General features: G+C 37.8%; 1 protein-coding gene across 3 annotated transcripts in view; it reads left to right on the top strand.

Annotated features, from left to right (window-relative positions):
• The window catches only part of GABRB1 (gamma-aminobutyric acid type A receptor subunit beta1), a 373,814-nt gene that overhangs the window by 343,198 nt on the left and 12,865 nt on the right, over positions 1-17,751 (top strand). For all 3 annotated transcript variants that reach the window (XR_015552911.1, XM_087434264.1, XM_087434265.1), the window contains 3 exons: positions 164-301; positions 412-564; positions 9,911-10,155. Coding sequence is in view for 2 of the 3 variants with exons in the window: in XM_087434264.1 (XP_087290390.1) it covers positions 164-301; positions 412-564; positions 9,911-10,155 (536 nt within the window). In the remaining variant the exon portion in view is untranslated. The remainder of the gene's footprint in view (positions 1-163; positions 302-411; positions 565-9,910; positions 10,156-17,751) is intronic.

Genomic DNA, 17,751 nt, shown 5'->3' on the forward strand with positions numbered 1-17,751 from the left:
GCTAGTCCCAGGTGCCAAGTTCCTAAGGCTACACCTTTCTGAAGGCCGCCTCCTTTTTACCTTCACTTGCTAGGAATTTCCTCTCCAGCTCCTAGACTGTCTTCAAAATGAATTTCTAGACCAACTGAACTCTGTTTGACTATGCTATATTTCTTGGTTTCAGATGGCTATACGACTGATGACATTGAGTTTTACTGGAATGGAGGAGAGGGAGCAGTAACCGGAGTTAATAAAATTGAGCTTCCTCAGTTTTCAATTGTTGACTACAAGATGGTGTCCAAGAAGGTGGAGTTTACAACAGGTGAGGATGTTTACTCCAAAATGAGCCAGGGGGCACTGTGAAAGGAGGAATATTTTTTCCAATCAAGTGATGACCTGATTTTTCTCTTTCTTTTTTTTTTTTCAATTCAGGGGCATATCCACGACTGTCACTAAGTTTTCGTCTAAAGAGAAACATTGGTTACTTCATTTTGCAAACCTACATGCCTTCCACACTGATTACAATTCTGTCCTGGGTGTCTTTTTGGATCAACTATGATGCATCTGCAGCCAGAGTTGCACTAGGTAATGCATTCCTAGCATTGCAGAGAGCTGGTGGGACTTAGCTTCAACCAACCAACCAATCCTGCCCTGGTGGTCTAGTGGTTAAGATTGGGCACTCTCACAGCCATGGCCCCGGTTCATTTTCCAATCAGGGAACCAAACCACCTGTCTGTTGGTTGTCATACTGCAGAGGCTGCGTGTTGCTGTGATGCTGAAAGCTCTGCCACCAGTATTCCAAATGCCAAGAGGGTCATCCATGGTGGACAGGTTTCAGTGGAGCTTCCAGACTAGGCAGACTAGGAAGAAGGACCTGGCCACCCACTTCCAATTGGCCAAAAACCTTATGAACAGCAGTGGAGCATTGTCTGAGATAGTGCCAGAAGATGATGGTGCAAAAAGATCGGGCAGGGTTCCTTTCTGCTGTACACAGGATGGTTAGGAGTCAGAATCCACTCAAGGTCACTAACAACAACAAACCAACCAATGTTAGGAATTACAGGCAAGGGCTTCTCTCATAGCAGGCCAAAGAATGAGATTACCATTGATAATAAAACAATAAGTGTAAGCACTTACAGAGTGAGTGTTTTACAATGTAATATCTTTTAGCATTTAACAAATTAAAAAAAATCATGGAGTATGTTAAGCACTATATAAGTGTTTCTTAGAGTGTATTTTTGAATTCTCATTATGCTAATTTTTATAGACTTCGTGGTGATTTCTTCTTTGATCTCTGCTTTTTACACTGGCGAACATTTACAATACATTATTCTCAATGGACTTGGAGAAAGCTAAACCTTGTCGCTATTAACAAGCTATGTCAATTATTGGGAAATACTATCTTTTGAATATTAACTAAAATTAAATTTTATCGATCTGAGTCCCCCTTAAACGGAGCTCGCTGCACTTGAATAAGGCACAGACAATTCATCAGCTATATAAATGATCTGTGATCAGGACAGAATAAAAATGATTTCCCTCCTGGGGGAACAAAATTCAGAATTAATCTTGCTATGGCTGAGTAATTGCTGCAAGCTGAAAGGCTATATTTGAGGCTTTTAAAAGGTTCCTTGGAAGGTTAGAATATGTAATGTCTGTTTGGTGAATCTGAGCATTTGTGGGTTCACCTCATTATTTGATCCTGGACCCATTTCAGTTATCACTTTCTGGGGCCTATTCACGCACGCGCACACACAGACACACACACACACACGAACATGAAAGAGCATCATTTCTGGCTAAGCTAACATATACATTGTTTCTCTTCTGAGACTATCCAACTGGGTTAAATGATCAGCATATCCTTCACGCCTAGACTAATTGTCATCTCTACAGCTTATTTCTAATGACTGAGTACATAATGCTCACAAAGTTCAGCGCTGGCAGCTGCTTGTCAACCTTTGAACATTCCAAGACTGAGGAAAGTAAACAAATAGTTTATCATACCATACGTATGTGTCTGCACATATTATTTGAATGTGAACATGAGTGTGTGTCTGCAACAGTTAAGGAAAAAACATTGGGTGATGTCCCCAGTAGGGCATAACAATTATCAAGGTCTTGAATTGTGTTTCTCTTTGTACTTCTATCCTCAAAGCTAACGATATTTTGACTAGAGATGTCAGCATATAAAGATGATGACATAACTTCTTCTTTGAAATGTAAAACCTGTGATATTTTAAAACTTATGTAAGTAAAAAAGACATACATTTACTAACTCTTCTTGCTTAAAAATTTAAACCAAGAAGTAGAAGCAGAAATGCAATTAGCAGATTCCTAAATGCATTGTTTGTTTCTGGCAAGGACATTAACTAGAATTATATTAGGTGAAATCTAAAATTTTATTCAAAGAAATAAGTAAGACTGCTCATGATGGCATTTCATATCAGTCCAGCACATGAATTCATTACTGATCTGAACCATTTTAACTTTTTGTATGGTTGTCCTGACTTCCTACTTTATCTTTTCTGCTAAAAGTTGAATAGTCATATCAGAGAATCTATTCTTGAATAATCCAATGGGCAAATGAATGCTAAACTGTTTTTTTTCTCTTGTCATTTTCTACTTCCCACTCCCTTTGCCAGCTTTCCTTTGTCTTAATATCCATTTCACACTTCCCATCTTTATTTTTAAGGGCTGCCATCAAGTTTCAGATTTTATCTTCTCATCTCTCTGCTTTTACTTTAAATGACATTCTTTGACACCTCCTTGCTTTGTTGCCCCTAGCTGGGTGATCTACAGCAAAATAACTAATCTCAGAATTTCTGTTTACTCAGCTATCAAATGGGTGTAATATATCTGCCCTATTCTACTCAGCAGGCTGTTATGACAGCCATAGAAGATAATTTAGAAATGTTAAGTGTTTAAAACTGTAAAAACTCTATAGAAATGTGTAGTGTTAGTATTATAGCACAAACTATCTACTTGAGATTTCAACCTCTTTTTCACTTCTTATTTTTCCCAATTATCACTTTATCATCACCATCTCAACACAAAATATTTATTACGCAGCCACACAAACATTATATTATTAAGAACACGATATTTAGCAAAGTAGATGAAGCAGAATCTTCCTTTTAAGAGATTACAGTCTTAAACTTCTTTGACAAGTGCAAGTTGAATTTTTTTTTAATTGATGTTTTAATAGTTTTTAACATTGTGAAATTTTGGGTTGTACATTTTTGTTTTTCCATCACCATATATATGACTCCCTTCACCCCTTGTGCCCACCCCCCACCTCCACCCCCATTGCCCCTGGTAACCACAAAACAGTTTTCTCTGTCCATGTGTTGGTTTATATTCCACATATGAGTCAGATCATACAGTGTTTGTCTTTCTCCTTCTGGCTTACTTCGCTTGACATAATACCCTCCAGGCCCATCCATGTTATTGCAAATGGGACGATTTTGTCTTTTTTTATGGCTGAGTAGTATTCCATTGTATATATATACCACATCTTCTTGATCCAATCGTCAGTCGAGGGACACTTATGTTGCTTCCACTTCTTGGCTATGGTGAATAATGCTGCACTGAACATAGGGGTGCATAAGCCTCTTTGGATTGTTGATTTCAGGTTCGTTGGATAGATTCCCAGTAGTAGGATAGCTGGATCATAGGACATTTCTATTTTTAATTCTTTGAGGAATCTCCATACTGTTTTCCATAGAGGCTGCACCAGTTTGCATTCCCAGCAGCTGTGTATGAGGGTTCCTGTTTCTCCACATCCTCTCCAACATTTGTTGTTTTTTGTCTTGGTGATTATAGCCATTCTAACGGGCGTGAGGTGATATCTTCGTGTTGTTTTGATTTGCATTTCCCTGATGATTAATGATGTTGAGCATCTTTTCATGTACCTATTGACCATCTGTATATCTGCTTTGGAGAAGTGTCTGTTCATTTCCTCCGCCCATTTTTTGATTGGGTTGTTTGTTTTTTTGTTGTTCAGTTGTGTGAGTTCTTTATATATTATGGAGATCAACCCCTTGTCAGATGTATGTTTTGCAAATATTCTCTCCCAGCTGGTGGGTCGTCTGTTCATCTTGATTCTGGTTTCGTTTGTCTTGTAGAAGCTCTTTAATTTGATAAAGTCCCACTTGTTTATTTTTTCTTTAGTTTCCCTAGTCTGGGTAGGCATGTCATCTGAAAAGATTCCTTTATGACCAATGTCAAATAGTGTGTTGCCTATATTTTCTTCTATGAGTTTTATAGTTTCAGGTCTCACCTTCAGGTCTTTGATCCATTTTGGGTTAATTTTTGTGAATGGCAATAGCAGATGGTCCACTTTCATTCTTTTGCATGTGGCTGTCCAGTTTTCCCAACACCGTTTATTGAAGAGACTTTCCTTTCTCCATTATATGTTCTTAGCACCTTTGTCGAAAATTAGCTGTCCGTATATGTGTGGTTTTGTTTCTGGGCTTTCAATTCTGTTCCATTGATCTGTGTGTCTGTTTTTGTACCAGTACCGTGCTGTTTTGATTATTATTGCTTTGTAGTATGTTCTGAAGTCAGAGATTGTGATGCCTCCTGCTTTGTTCTTTTTTCTTAGGATTGCTTTAGCTATTCGGGGTCTTTTGTTGCCCCATATAAATTTTAGTATTCTTTTTTCTATTTCTGTGAAGAATGTCATTGGGATTCTGATTGGGATTGCATTGAATCTGTAGATTGCTTTAGGTAATATAGACATTTTAACTATGTTTATTCTTCCAATCCACGTGCATGGGATATCTTTCCATTTCTTTATGTCATCATCAATTTCAATAGTGTCTTGTAGTTCTCATTGTATAGGTCATTCATCTCCTTGGTAAGATTTATTCCTAGGTATTTTATTCTTTTTGATGCAATTGTAAATGGTATTATCTTTTTGAGCTCTCTTTCTGTTGGTTCATTATTAGCATACAGAAATGCAACTGATTTTTGTAGATTGATTTTGTACCTTGTAAGTTTGCTGTAGTTGATTATTTCTAATAGTTTTCCAACGGATTCTTTAGGGTTTCCTATATATAAAATCATGTGATCTGCAAATAGTGAGAGTTTCACTTCTTCATTACCTATTTGAATTCCTTTTATTCCTTTTTTCTTGCCTAATTGCTCTGGCCAAAACCTCCAGTACTATGTTGAACAGGAGTGGTGAGAGTGGGCAGCCCTGCCTCATTCCTGTTCTCAGAGGAATGGCTTTCAGTCTTTCCCCATTGAGCATGATGTTGGCTGTGGGTTTGTCATAAATAGCCTTTATTATGTTGAGGTACTTTCCTTCTATTCCCATTTTGTTGAGAGTTTTTATCATAAATGGATGTTGTATCTTGTCAAATGCCTTCTCTGCGTCTATTGAGATGACCATGTGGTTTTTATTCTTTGTTTTGTTGGTGTGATGTATCACATTGATTGATTTGCGGATGTTGAACCATCCCTGCATCCCTGATATAAATCCCACTTGATCATGGTGTATGATCTTTTTAATGTATTGCTGTATTTGGTTTGCCAAAATTTTGTTGAGGATTTTTGCATCTATGTTCATCAGCGATATTGGCCTGTAATTTTCTTTCTTTGTATTATCTTTGTCTGGATTTGGTATCAAGGTGATGTTGCCTCAAAGAATGATTTAGGAAGTGTTCCATCTTCCTCTAGTTTTTGGAATAGTTTGAGAAGGATGGGTATTAAATCTTCTTTGAATGTTTGGTAAAATTCACCGGAGAAGCCATCTGGTCCTGGACTTTTATTTTTTGGGAGGTTTTTGAATTCTATTTCAATCTCTTTACCTGTGATTGGTCTATTCAGATTCTCCATTTCTTCTTGGTTCAGTTTTGGGAGGTTGTATGAGTCTAAGAATTTATCCATTTCTTCTAGATTGTCCAATTTGTTGGTATATAATTTCTCATAGTATTCTCTTATAATCCTCTGTATTTCCGTGGTATCCATTGTAATTTCTCCTCTTTCATTTCTAATTTTATTTGCTTGAGCCTTTTCTCTTTTTTTCTTTGTAAGCCTGGATAAGGGTTTATCGATTCTGTTTATCTTCTCAAAGAACCAACTCTTTGTTTCATTAATCCTTTCTACTGTTTTTTTGGTCTCAATTTCATTTATTTCTGCTCTGATTTTTATTATTTCTCTCCTTCTGCTGACTTTGGGCTTTGTTTGTTCTTCTTTTTCTAGTTCTGTTAGGTGTAATTTAAGATTGCTTATTTGGGCTTTTTCTTGTTTGTTAAGGTGGACTTGTATCACTATGAGTTTCCCTCTCAGGATCGCTTTTCCTGTATCCCATATGGTTTGGTATGGCATATTTTCATTTTCAGTTGTTTCCAGATAGTTTTTGATTTCTCCTTTAATTTCATCAATGATCCATTGGTTGTTCAGTAACATGTTGTTTAATCTCCACATTTTTGTCACTTTCCCAGTTTTTTTTTCATGGTTCATTTCCAGTTTCATAGCATTATGGTCTGAGAAGATGCTTGTTATGATTTCAATCTTCTTAAATTTATTGAGGCTTGCTTTGTTCCCCAACATATGGTCTATCCTTGAGAATGTTCCATGCGCGCTTGAGAAGCATGTGTAGTCAGCCGTTTTTGGATGGAGTGCTCTGTGTATGTCTAGTAGGTCCATCTCGTTCACTTTTTCATTTAAGTCTACTATTTCTTTATTGACTTTTTGTTTGGATGATCTATCCATTGATGTAAGTGGAGTATTAAGATCCCCTACTATTATTGTGTTGTTGTTAATGTCTCCTTTTAGGTTTGTTAATAGTTGCTTTATGTACATTGGTACTCCTATGTTGGGTGCATATATATTTAAAAGTGATATGTCTTCTTGGTGGAGTGTCCCTTTTATCATTATATATTTCCCTTCTTTGTCTTTCTTCACCTGTTTTATCTTGAAGTCTACTTTGTCTGGTATGAGTATGGCAACACCTGCTTTCTTTTGTTTGCCATTAGCTTGGAGTATTGTCTTCCATCCTTTCACTCTGAGCCTGTGTTTCCTGGAGGCAACATATTGTTGGGTCTTGCTTTTTAATCCATCCTGCCACTCTGTATCTTTTGATTGGAGAGTTCAATCCATTTACATTTAGGGTAATTATTGATATATGAGGGCTTGATGTTGCTGTTTTGTCACTTATTTTCTGGTTCTTTTGCGTTTCCTTTGTTTCTTGTCCCATTTGTTTCGGACTGCCAAATCAGTTTGGTTGTTCTGTCTTATGACTCTTCTAGTTTTCTCTTGTTTATCATATGTGATTTTGTTTTGATTATTTGTTTAGTGGTTACCTTGAGGTTTGTGTAAAAAATCTTGTGTATGAGATAGTCCATTATCTGATGGCCTCCTATTTCCTTATACTAAGTCAATTCAACCACTTTCCTCTTCCCCTTCTAAGTCGTTCTTGTTATACCTTATTCTATCTTGTGTTGTGGCTGTGTGTTTACAGTGATGAGGTTAAATTTATTTTTGGTGAATTCCTTCCTTTGATCTTTGATTTTGGTATTTAAGTGGTTGCTAACCTATTCTGGTAAAGATCTACTATTTTTCTGAGTTTATCTACCTGTTTGTCTTCTTGCTCCAAGCTTTGTATTCCCTTTCTCTTCTTTTTTTCAGGCCTGAGGGCATTCTTGAGTATTTCTTGTAGTGGGCGTCTCGTGGCCATGAACTCCCTTAGCTTTTGTTTATCTGGGAGAGTTACTATTTCTCCATCATATTTGAAGGATATTTTTGCTGCATAGAGTATTCTTGGCTGAAAGTTTTGTCTTTCAGTATTTTGAATATATCATTCCAGTCTCTCCTAGCCTGTAAATTTTCTGTTGAGAAATCCACTCAGAGCCTGATGGGAGTTCCATTGTACATTATTTTTTGTTTTTGTCTAGCTGCCCTTAATATTGTTTCTTTGTCATTGACTCTGTCTAACCTTACCACTAGGTGTCGTGGTGTGGGCCTTTGCCTGTTGACATGTTTAGGTGACCCGTTGGCTTCGCTTACTGGTATTTCCTGCTCCTTCCCCAGATTTGGGAAATTCTCAGCTATTATTTCCTTGAATAGGCTCTCTGTTCCTCTTTCCCACTCTTCTCCCTCAGGAATACCTATAATTCTTATGTTACATTTCCTAATAGAGTCAGATATTTCTCGAAGACTTTCTTCATTTCTTTTTAGTCTTAGTTCTCTCTCCTCTTCTATCTGGAGCATATCTGTATTCCTATCCTCTAAAATGCTAATTCTTTCCTCCATATTGTCAGCTCTGTTCTTTAAAGATTCCAGATTCTCCTTTATCTCCTCCATTGTGTTCCTCATCTCCATCAGCACTGATTGGTTTCTCTTTATTATTTCAATCTCTTTTGTGAAGAAACTCTTAATCTCATTGAATTGTTTGTCTGTGTTGTCTTGTATTTCATTGAGTGTTTTTGTGATAGCTATTTTGAAATCTCTGTAGTTTAGGTTATGGATTTCTGTGTCTTCAGGGTTGGTTTCTGGGTGCTTGTCATTTTCCTTCCGGTCTGGTGATTTCATGTATCTTTGCTTTGTGGTTCCTGTGTTGGCTTTGTTTTTCCTCATCCTGGAAATCTCTGGTTGTAATTTGCACCCACTGCCACTGTGTGGGGGTAAAGGGCTGTGTAATCTGAGCCCCCTGCACTCTGCCCCGGCTGTTCGCTGGGATCCACGATCCCCGGGTCGCTTGGTCTGGTCTGGTCGGCTGAGCTGCAGGGTCCAGTTTATGGGGAGGGGGGGCTCTCTCTTTTGCCCGCTGGGTCCCTGGCGTGGAGGGCTTCTCCTTTGCCCCTCGTTATCCGCTCTCTAGGGTGCTCAGATGTTGATGGTACCCTGTAGCAATTCTGAGTCCTCTGTGTGGGAGTTTCCCACTGGCTGAGAGAGCCAGAAGGGCTACGGTTTCCAGCAGAGGGCCGCCCCTCCCCCCTCTCTGGGAGCCCCATGGACAGGGATGGCTGATCTGATGGGGAGGGAGAGGAGTTCTCCTTACCTCTCCCCACTTCCTCCGGAGGCCCAGCACGTTCCACTCTCAGATGTGCGACAGTGTGGATCTTTCCCATCCTGCTTTTCACTGTCTAGGATTCCGTTGTTGGTCTGTGACTATTCCTTTTGTTGTATCTTATCGGGGGAAGAGTTCACGGGAAAGCTCACTCCACCATGATGCTGACGTCACTCACCACAAGTTGAATTTTTTAGGAAGTCTTCCTGACACCAGGGAAGTAATTCATTCTGGTCTCTGGAATTGAGGAACCAGAGGTAATGTTTGAAAAACAAAAGTAACAAGATTATATTATACCTAAAAAATACATAGGTCAAGTATTTGATGCAAATCATGAACTTTCTTATTTGATTCTTCTTTTGGTGTTGTCTCACTATGAATGATGCATTATTATTTTAAAAAGCAATACTGACCTTGTGACCGGATGTATTATAGATTCATACAATGAAGTAGGTCTCCTCAAACCAGTCACCAACTTTCAGCTCAGTAGTGGCTGCCGTGGGGACTATTATCACAAGGACAGATTTAGGAGATGAGGGAGATGCTGAGAGAAGGAAGAAGAAAGAGATGGCACGTAACAGAATAAGGGACATTTGGCAGTAAGCAGTAAGCATATCAATGAGATTTTGATGTGCCTTTCCATCTACTTTTCTTTTCCCTTTGTGCATTATTTTTTAAAATAACAGTTTTCAACTCTCCACTAACAGTGCATCCTATTTTATGGTTTGTTCACAGACTATGTAGGGAGCTGCAGGTTTGTCTTTCAAAATGTCTGCCCTTTTTGCCCAGTGGTTTATTGCATCACTGCCATCATTCTGGAGCACGTATAAGGGACTGTCATCTGTCCTCTCAATCTTAAAAAGGGCAACTTAACAAGTGCCTTTGGCTAAGCTGTGTCTTTCTGTTTCATAGGAATCACCACGGTGCTGACAATGACAACCATCAGCACTCACCTCAGGGAAACCCTGCCAAAGATCCCTTATGTCAAAGCGATTGATATTTACCTGATGGGCTGCTTTGTGTTTGTGTTCCTGGCTCTGCTGGAATATGCCTTTGTCAATTACATCTTCTTTGGAAAAGGCCCTCAGAAAAAGGGAGCTAGCAAACAAGACCAGAGCGCCAATGAGAAGAACAAGCTGGAGATGAATAAAGTCCAGGTAATACATTAAATATTCCTAACAATATTCTTCCAACATTTATCAGCAGCATAGTGCTCAGGGCTGTCATAATAGAAAAAAGCTATAAAATATCAGTTCATCTTTAATAAGGCTCAAATAACCCCTTATTTTACATATTTGAGAACCAAGGGTTGAAGAAGTTAGGTTGAAGGTGACATAGATTAATAACATGCTTGGACCTAAAACTCAACCTCAAGTCCATTATTCTTTATTCTAAACCTTACAGTTGTAAAACTATACGCAAAAGAATAATGCCAGACCTCCTTGATAAATAAATGAGAGAAACTAAAGTGAATAAACTCTACTATTAAGTGGAAATGAGGCAATATAGCACAGTAGGTATAATCACAGGCTGGAATCAAATTGCCTGAGTTTGATTTCCAGCTCTGCCACTTACTGGCTTTATAACCTCAAGAAAATCAACCTATGTAACTCTTTATCTAACTCTGCTCTCAGTGTCATCATTCATAAAATGGAGAATATTGTAGTATACTTGTCTCTCAGAGTTGTTGTGAGGACTAAATGAGGCTTTTTTTTAAGGCTAGTATTTGGAACAACACCTGGAATACTCAATAAGTATTGGCTCTTATCATTATACAAGACACTGTTACTATTTTTCTTTTGTTTTACATTGGCAGATTTTATGACATGTGCTCTCACTGGATGAAATTAAATTAAAATTAATGCTCTGTTTATTCTTTTAAAAAACTCTGTAGCCTCTACTTCTATGCCATTTTTCACTGAAATCAACTTAAAATTATTCACATTGAAATATTTATCCACTACAAATTGTTGTCAAGATGGCACACAGGGTGGCAATTCAAATATTTTTTCATTTAGGAGCTGTTCTGAATTTTGGGGATACTGCTCTGAATGAGACAAAGTTCCTGCCTTCATGGGGTTTAGATTCTAACAAGGGAATACAGGCAACAAACACACAAACTAGTATCAAGAGGATACTTTCAGGTAATAGGGCTATGAAGAAAGTAAAACAGAGTAATGGGCAAAAGAATGATTTGGGTCAGATGCGAGGTAACAGGGAACTTTGATCAGGTGATCAGGCAGACCTCCCTGAGGAACTGCCATTTGATCTGAGACTTAAGTGATGAGAAGCAGCTAACCATGCCATGTCCATTCTAGGCAAAGGAAATAGCAGCTACAAAGGAATTGCTTGATGTGTTAAAGTACTGAGAGAAGACCAAGGTAGCAAGAGTATAGTAAGTGAGGGAGAAAAGAGAGTAGTAGGAGATGTGGTTACAGAATCAAGCAGAAGCCAAATTATGAATCTTCAAGGTGTATCTTCATGCTCTTTAGTAGGATACCAAATATGAACAAACAATGCCAGGTAATTAAAAAGTTATAAGCGAAGAAAACATACATATTCAGCCAAATGGTCAAAATTCAAAACAACACATTCAAATAAATTTTTACTCTTGTGTGAAACACTATGGCTGATGCTATAGGAGAAGGAGTTGGCATGATAATCTCCTGAGAATGCCCCTGAGAATCTCCTGATCTTGGTGGAAAAGGAAATTATACTCTTATGAGGTGATTGGATTATAAAATGAGAATGGAATCAAATTGCCTGGGTTTGATTTCTAGCTCTGCCACTTACTGGCTTTGTAACTTCCAGCAAATCGAAGTTGGGAGTAAATCTAAGAGGAAGAAGCTTCCTATTGTCTGATTGTAACCACACCAGCTTTACAAGCATTTTTGCAGTAGTTTTCAAGGCCACCTCTTTTTTATTTCCATCCCCATCTCAGTTGTCTTCTAAACCTACTAGCTGGTCATCTGCATGGCTTGGAATATGTATTAATTGATATATCATGGGAGAAAGCCCTACATAAATAAAGTGATATAGGTTCACTGGTAGGAAAATTTAGAAGCTATAAACTGAATGAACACTCAAAAATAGGTAGAATTTGGGAAGGTAAAAAGGAGAAAACAGGGCCTTTCAATTGGCTAGAAAAGCAATGTTCTCTAAAGAAGTAATTAAATGGAAAGGCCAAGCAAACTGAAATCTATTTATTCTGATAAAATAAAAAGATTATATAACAAACTTTAACCATACTCTTTGGACATTTGCTTTGATTCCACCCCAGGATATGAGAACTTTTCTAAGGTGCTAAGGGACAAATAAAGGCAGGAGGAAAGCCTCACATGTCATTTCATAGCGAGATGTATCATATATATTGCTCTGAAGAGGACTTTGTGACTGGCTAATAAATAAGTAAAATATTCCCACCTAGCTGATCTTTATTTCATAAGCACGCTGTTTGAGTAAACCTGGGCTTAAACGTAGTGAGATTTCATTGGGTCTCAAATCAGGAAACCTTTATTCCAGGAGAATTGACTTTTTTTATTTGAATTCCAGGAGAAAGCATAGAAAAATCCCTCAATTACCAGGAGATGAAACTCTTAAGAAAGAAAAAACATGTTTTTATCCATGGAAAGCTAGATTAGGAACTCCACAAATGCTTTTCATAGAAACATAAGTAGACAAAGTTATGCCAAAATTCAAAAACAAATCATCTTAAGACACGATGTAGGAGTTTGTATCAGACTAACCCTTCTATAGATTAAAAATTACAAACCCTGAGCAATATTTTTAAAACCTGCTTGAAGACATGGGAGAGTAATTCAAAACAAGCAAAAACTGGCAGCGACTCAACCGTCAAATGAAGGAAACTACACTGTGTGAAATCTGTGTTTATACAGCTTTTCCACGGAGGCCACTCCCCAGTCTGGGGGAAGTGGGACAGCAAAACTTCAGCAAAAAACTGCAGTTTTATTGGTCTAATGAATCAGAGCATGGAGTTTGATACTTTCCGAGTACCTGGAGATTTTATAAAGTGAGCCACAGGAGAAACTCAAAATCTGTGAATAAACTTCCCATGAATCCTTGGTTGATTCCTGAACTACAGATGTACAGGTAAAATGCCGAGAAGTTGAGAAGGGAAAAGCAGCTGAAAGGCTGAAAAAAAAAAAAAAACCAAAAGCAATGAATAGAAATTTCAGCTGTTATCCACCATATCAAAGTCAGAGTTTGGAGTTTGAATCCAGCCATTTAGGGCAGGTTGGTAAATATATTAGGCTTTCCACTAAAACCCCCAAAGGATCACACCTTAGGAGTAAAGACTAACTCACAAGAATAAGGGATTCCTCTTGAGTTACAGGAAAAACTATAATAGACTCATTCTAACCACACATAAAACCAAGCCTCTACATGTTCTAGGTGATCTATTAGTAATGTAACTACCTATTAAAACAAAACTCAACATTTGTCAGGGAAGATAGCGGAATCCAGAGTCTCCACAGTGCATTGTCAATATACCTAGTATATAATAAAAAATTACCAGATATGAGAAGAACCTGGAAAACATGCCTATAGTCAAGAGAAAAAATTTAGTCAATAGAAAGAAACCTGCAAAAGTCTCAGATGTTGGCTTAAAAAAATAAGAACTATAATTAATAATAATAATAACTATAATTTAGAAGTTCACAGAAAATAGCCAAAAACTGGACACAACCAAAATATCCTATAACAGGTGAACGGTTAAACAAACTGTGGTACATTCATACCGTATAATACTAGCCCAACACAAAGCAATGAATTACGGATCTATGCAACAACTTGGATGGATCTCAAGGGCATTATGCTGAGTGAAAAAGCCAATCCTGAAAGATTACATACCGTATGATTCCATTTATATAATACTCCTAAAATAACAAAACTAGAGAGATGAAGAACAGATCAATGGTTGCCAAGAGTTAGTGAGAGTGGCAGGGGTGGGGGAGATGGGAGTGATTGATTATAAAGGGGTAGCAGTGGTGACATAGTTTTGTATCTTGATTGCAGTGCTGGCTAAATGAATCTACACGTGTAATAAAATTACATGGAACTACATACACTTTATACCTATGTCAGTTTGGATATTGTACAATAGTTAAATAATATGTAATCAATGGGAGAAGCTACTACAATAATTTCAAAATAAAAAGTTTAAAATAAAGTCCATAGGAAAAGATGAATATATGAAGAGATGAGAAATATCAGAAAAGGAACTGGAACTATAAAAAAGAACCAATGAAAATCATAGAATTGAAAAATTCGTGAGATGGATTAGCATCAGGTTTTACACAACAGAAGAAAGGAATAGTGAAATTGAGGTAATATTGGCCTTCTCCCAATTTTTCCATTGCATCAGTTCTTATCAGAAATGCTACTACCTCAGGGATGCCTTAACTGACAGCCCCACTGTTGGCTTATATTCGGTACCCTTGTTATATGTTCTCGTGGCCATTGTGTACTTTTCCACCATAGGACTCAATCACAATAGTGAGTATATGTTTATTCAGGTAATTATTTTTTTAATGTCTATCTCTCTGTTAGACTGCAAGCTTCCCTAAGATTGGCACCAAGGTCCTTTTCTATTATGTTTATTTTTCTTTCCTCGGTGGCTAGAACAGAGAAAAAACCAAATAAACACTTGTTGAATGAATGAATGCTACATAGGCCTTCTCCATTCAAGACGAGGCATTGAGCATTACATCATAATGTTTTATAAAATGCTTATACATTGATAAGTAAGAAAAAGAGACTATCTATAGCCCACTTTAACTTCTGCCCCCGACTTCCTTACTATTTCTATCACTTTGATTTTTAACATTTTTTAAAGCATGTTCTATATCAATCTCTGCTATTCTTTCTGAATCACGTCATATAACATCAGACAGACATAATCTTCTAAGAAGTGCTGTGACTAAGATTTTATAAACTTTTTCATACTTAGATGGAACAATAATGCAGTGTTATCATCTCAGGCAATTTGTAATCATCCCTGCAGCTGCGTAGGTTTTCCAGTTCCTAACTCTCTTATCCTCTTCTAAAACCAGAGGCTCAGACAATGTGTCAATAACAAGTATATTATTTCATCTGTTCAGTGCATCATCTCCAGCAGTTAAGATAATAATGCAACCTGTGTGGTATTTAAAAATGCTACCACCTGGTTAAATTAAAAAATAAAAAATTATTTTAGGCTTTTCCTACATACAATGGTTGGATGATCCTCCTCTTTCCTTTTAGATACTTGTAAACAGTTGAATTCAAATGACATATGTGCTGTGGTGGCAGACAAGTTTCATTTGAAGGATCCCTAACATTTGCCCTGGTACCCTAGAACATCGAGCGGCCTTGTTCATTTATTACACATTACCTTTGATAGCCTTGGCTGGGCAGTCATATCAAGGGGTATCTGTACTGAAGTTCCAGAGGTGCTTGCTCTTTCTTGATTTATATTTCCACCAGCTGTGCTGAAGCATCTTTTTATATGAGTACAGATGCTGAATCCAGACATTAGGAGAGTTTCAACCTCCAAGGTGATAAAGACTGTAGATTCATGAACCCCTCAGGCATCATTTGAAACTAGAGATGGTATTTGGAGTTTTGAAAGATAGTTTTCACAGTACAACTAGGCTGTAAGTGAGCTACTTCTGGGCCACTTTTATACTAACCTGGAACTTATACGGTTGTGTGTTTGCCACAATGCCTGCCCATTTGCAAATAGATCCACCTAAGATGGAATGGTTGCACTGGCGCTCTATGATCAGGGACTGATTCAAAATCATTCTAAGTCATGGCAGACACTGGTGGAATCTGCCAAAGATTCATACCAAATATGCAGTTGCAACCCCAACAGTCAACTAATAGAATTTTTCCCTTCAGAATCAGATATTGAAACTGTAATCCGTCCTCTTTCCTCCCATTCCTATTCCTTGTGGTGAGTCATGGACACTTTCAAACATCTTTACTTTCAGACAACTTTCTAAATGTAAATCAGCTCTGTATTATGATTAATTCCAAGATACAAAATGCATGTGAAGACAGGCATCGTAAAAGTAAACAGGTCTCTCCTAAGTCTAGCTTGGAACAGCTCAATAACTTATATGAGCCTTTGAGACTAGGCCAGGTCCCACATCACTGCCTCGCCCTCAGGCCAACTAGGACACTGCCCTCAGCCTTTAATGAAACTTTAATCATTCTGATTTAGCATCTTGGATTCTGCAGAAATCCAGGCAACACCTTTGATTTCTAATGACAGCCTGTGTTAACAGTTCAGGAACCTCGTTAGCCCTCAAGCCCCTGCCCAAGTCTGGCTTGGTCCACATTTTGTTCTCTAGTCTTTGCTTAATCTAGTTAATTTCCAGAGTCTTCAGCAGTCTTATTTTCCTTTCTGGGAATCTCAAAATCTCTCTCTCTCTCTCTCTCCCTTTCATTTTCTCTCTGGCTTCTAGAGTCCATTATCTTTTATAACCAAACAGCTAGGATTCTTTTGTGAATGAGAAAGAAATCAAACTTACTTAACTGGCTCAAGAAAAAAAGGAGGCGGAGGTTGGCCCACACAACTGAAAGGTTCGGGCATGGCTCTAGTTTCACATGTGGCTATATCCAGATGTTCAAACAGTGTCATCATAAAGTATCTCTTTTCATCTCTTAATTCTGTTTTCCTTTATATTGGCTTCATTTTCAGTAGTCCCTTCCCTCGTGATGGTCCCAAACCTCCAAGTTTAGAGTGTCAGAGCTCTCTACTACCCTAGCACAAAAATACTCTCTTATACCCAATAGTTCTAACAAAAAAGTCCTAGGAGTCAGTCTTGTTGGACCGGCTTGAATCATATCTTCATGTAGAAATCAATCCCTCTGACCATGAAGATGGAAAACACTGGATGCTCAAGTCTGGGTCACATGTCTGTCCCTATAGCCTAGAAGATGCAGTCAGGCTCATCTCAACCACACACTCCAAAGGAGTGTCAGGCCAATGGTATCAGAGGAAGGTTGAATGGAATCATACATGTCAAACCAATAGGTATCTACTACAACCCGTCTCAGAGTCTTTGCCTAAAAGAAAATATCTAGACTCCTTAACGTGGGATCCAAGACCCACTGTGATCTCATTCTGCTTTCCCTTTCTGCCTCATTTCTCCTCCCTCTCCCCTTCACCAACACACTCTTTGTTCCGGAATTAAAACACAACTTTCCCAAATTGCAATGTTTTCACTCTTCAGAAACTTGTTTGACTTGATCCCCAGAATTCACCTCTTAACTGATGTTTTCCCTTGTTCCTCAGCTGAGTCCTCCTGTAGCTTTCCACAGCACCTCATGCTTACCTCTTTTTTTATTTAATTTAACAAATATTTAATGACTTCCTACTATATGAATACTCTCTATGATTGAAGATATAGTCAGCAATTAATAAAACAAAAGCTTACATTTGGATGGGAAAGACAGACAATGAACATCACATGCACAAACACATGTACAATGCCGGGTAATAACAACTGCTATAAAGAATAACAAAGTAGGCCTTGAATGCAGATTATGTATATTCCATTTTTGGTATTTCAATGCCTGTCACAGAGCCTAGCACAAATCAAGCACTTAAATGACTTTTAAAATAACAAGTGAACTAATGAATTAATTACAAAACCAAACAGGCATGCTCTTAGAATTCATGTGTAATTGGGAACTTTTTTCCTATTATATTCCTACTGTTACAAAAACAACTTTTTTTCTTT

This window comes from Ceratotherium simum, chromosome 8, assembly GCF_057802395.1.
Source record: "Ceratotherium simum simum isolate JZ-2026a chromosome 8, ASM5780239v1, whole genome shotgun sequence".
NCBI lineage: Eukaryota > Metazoa > Chordata > Mammalia > Perissodactyla > Rhinocerotidae > Ceratotherium > Ceratotherium simum.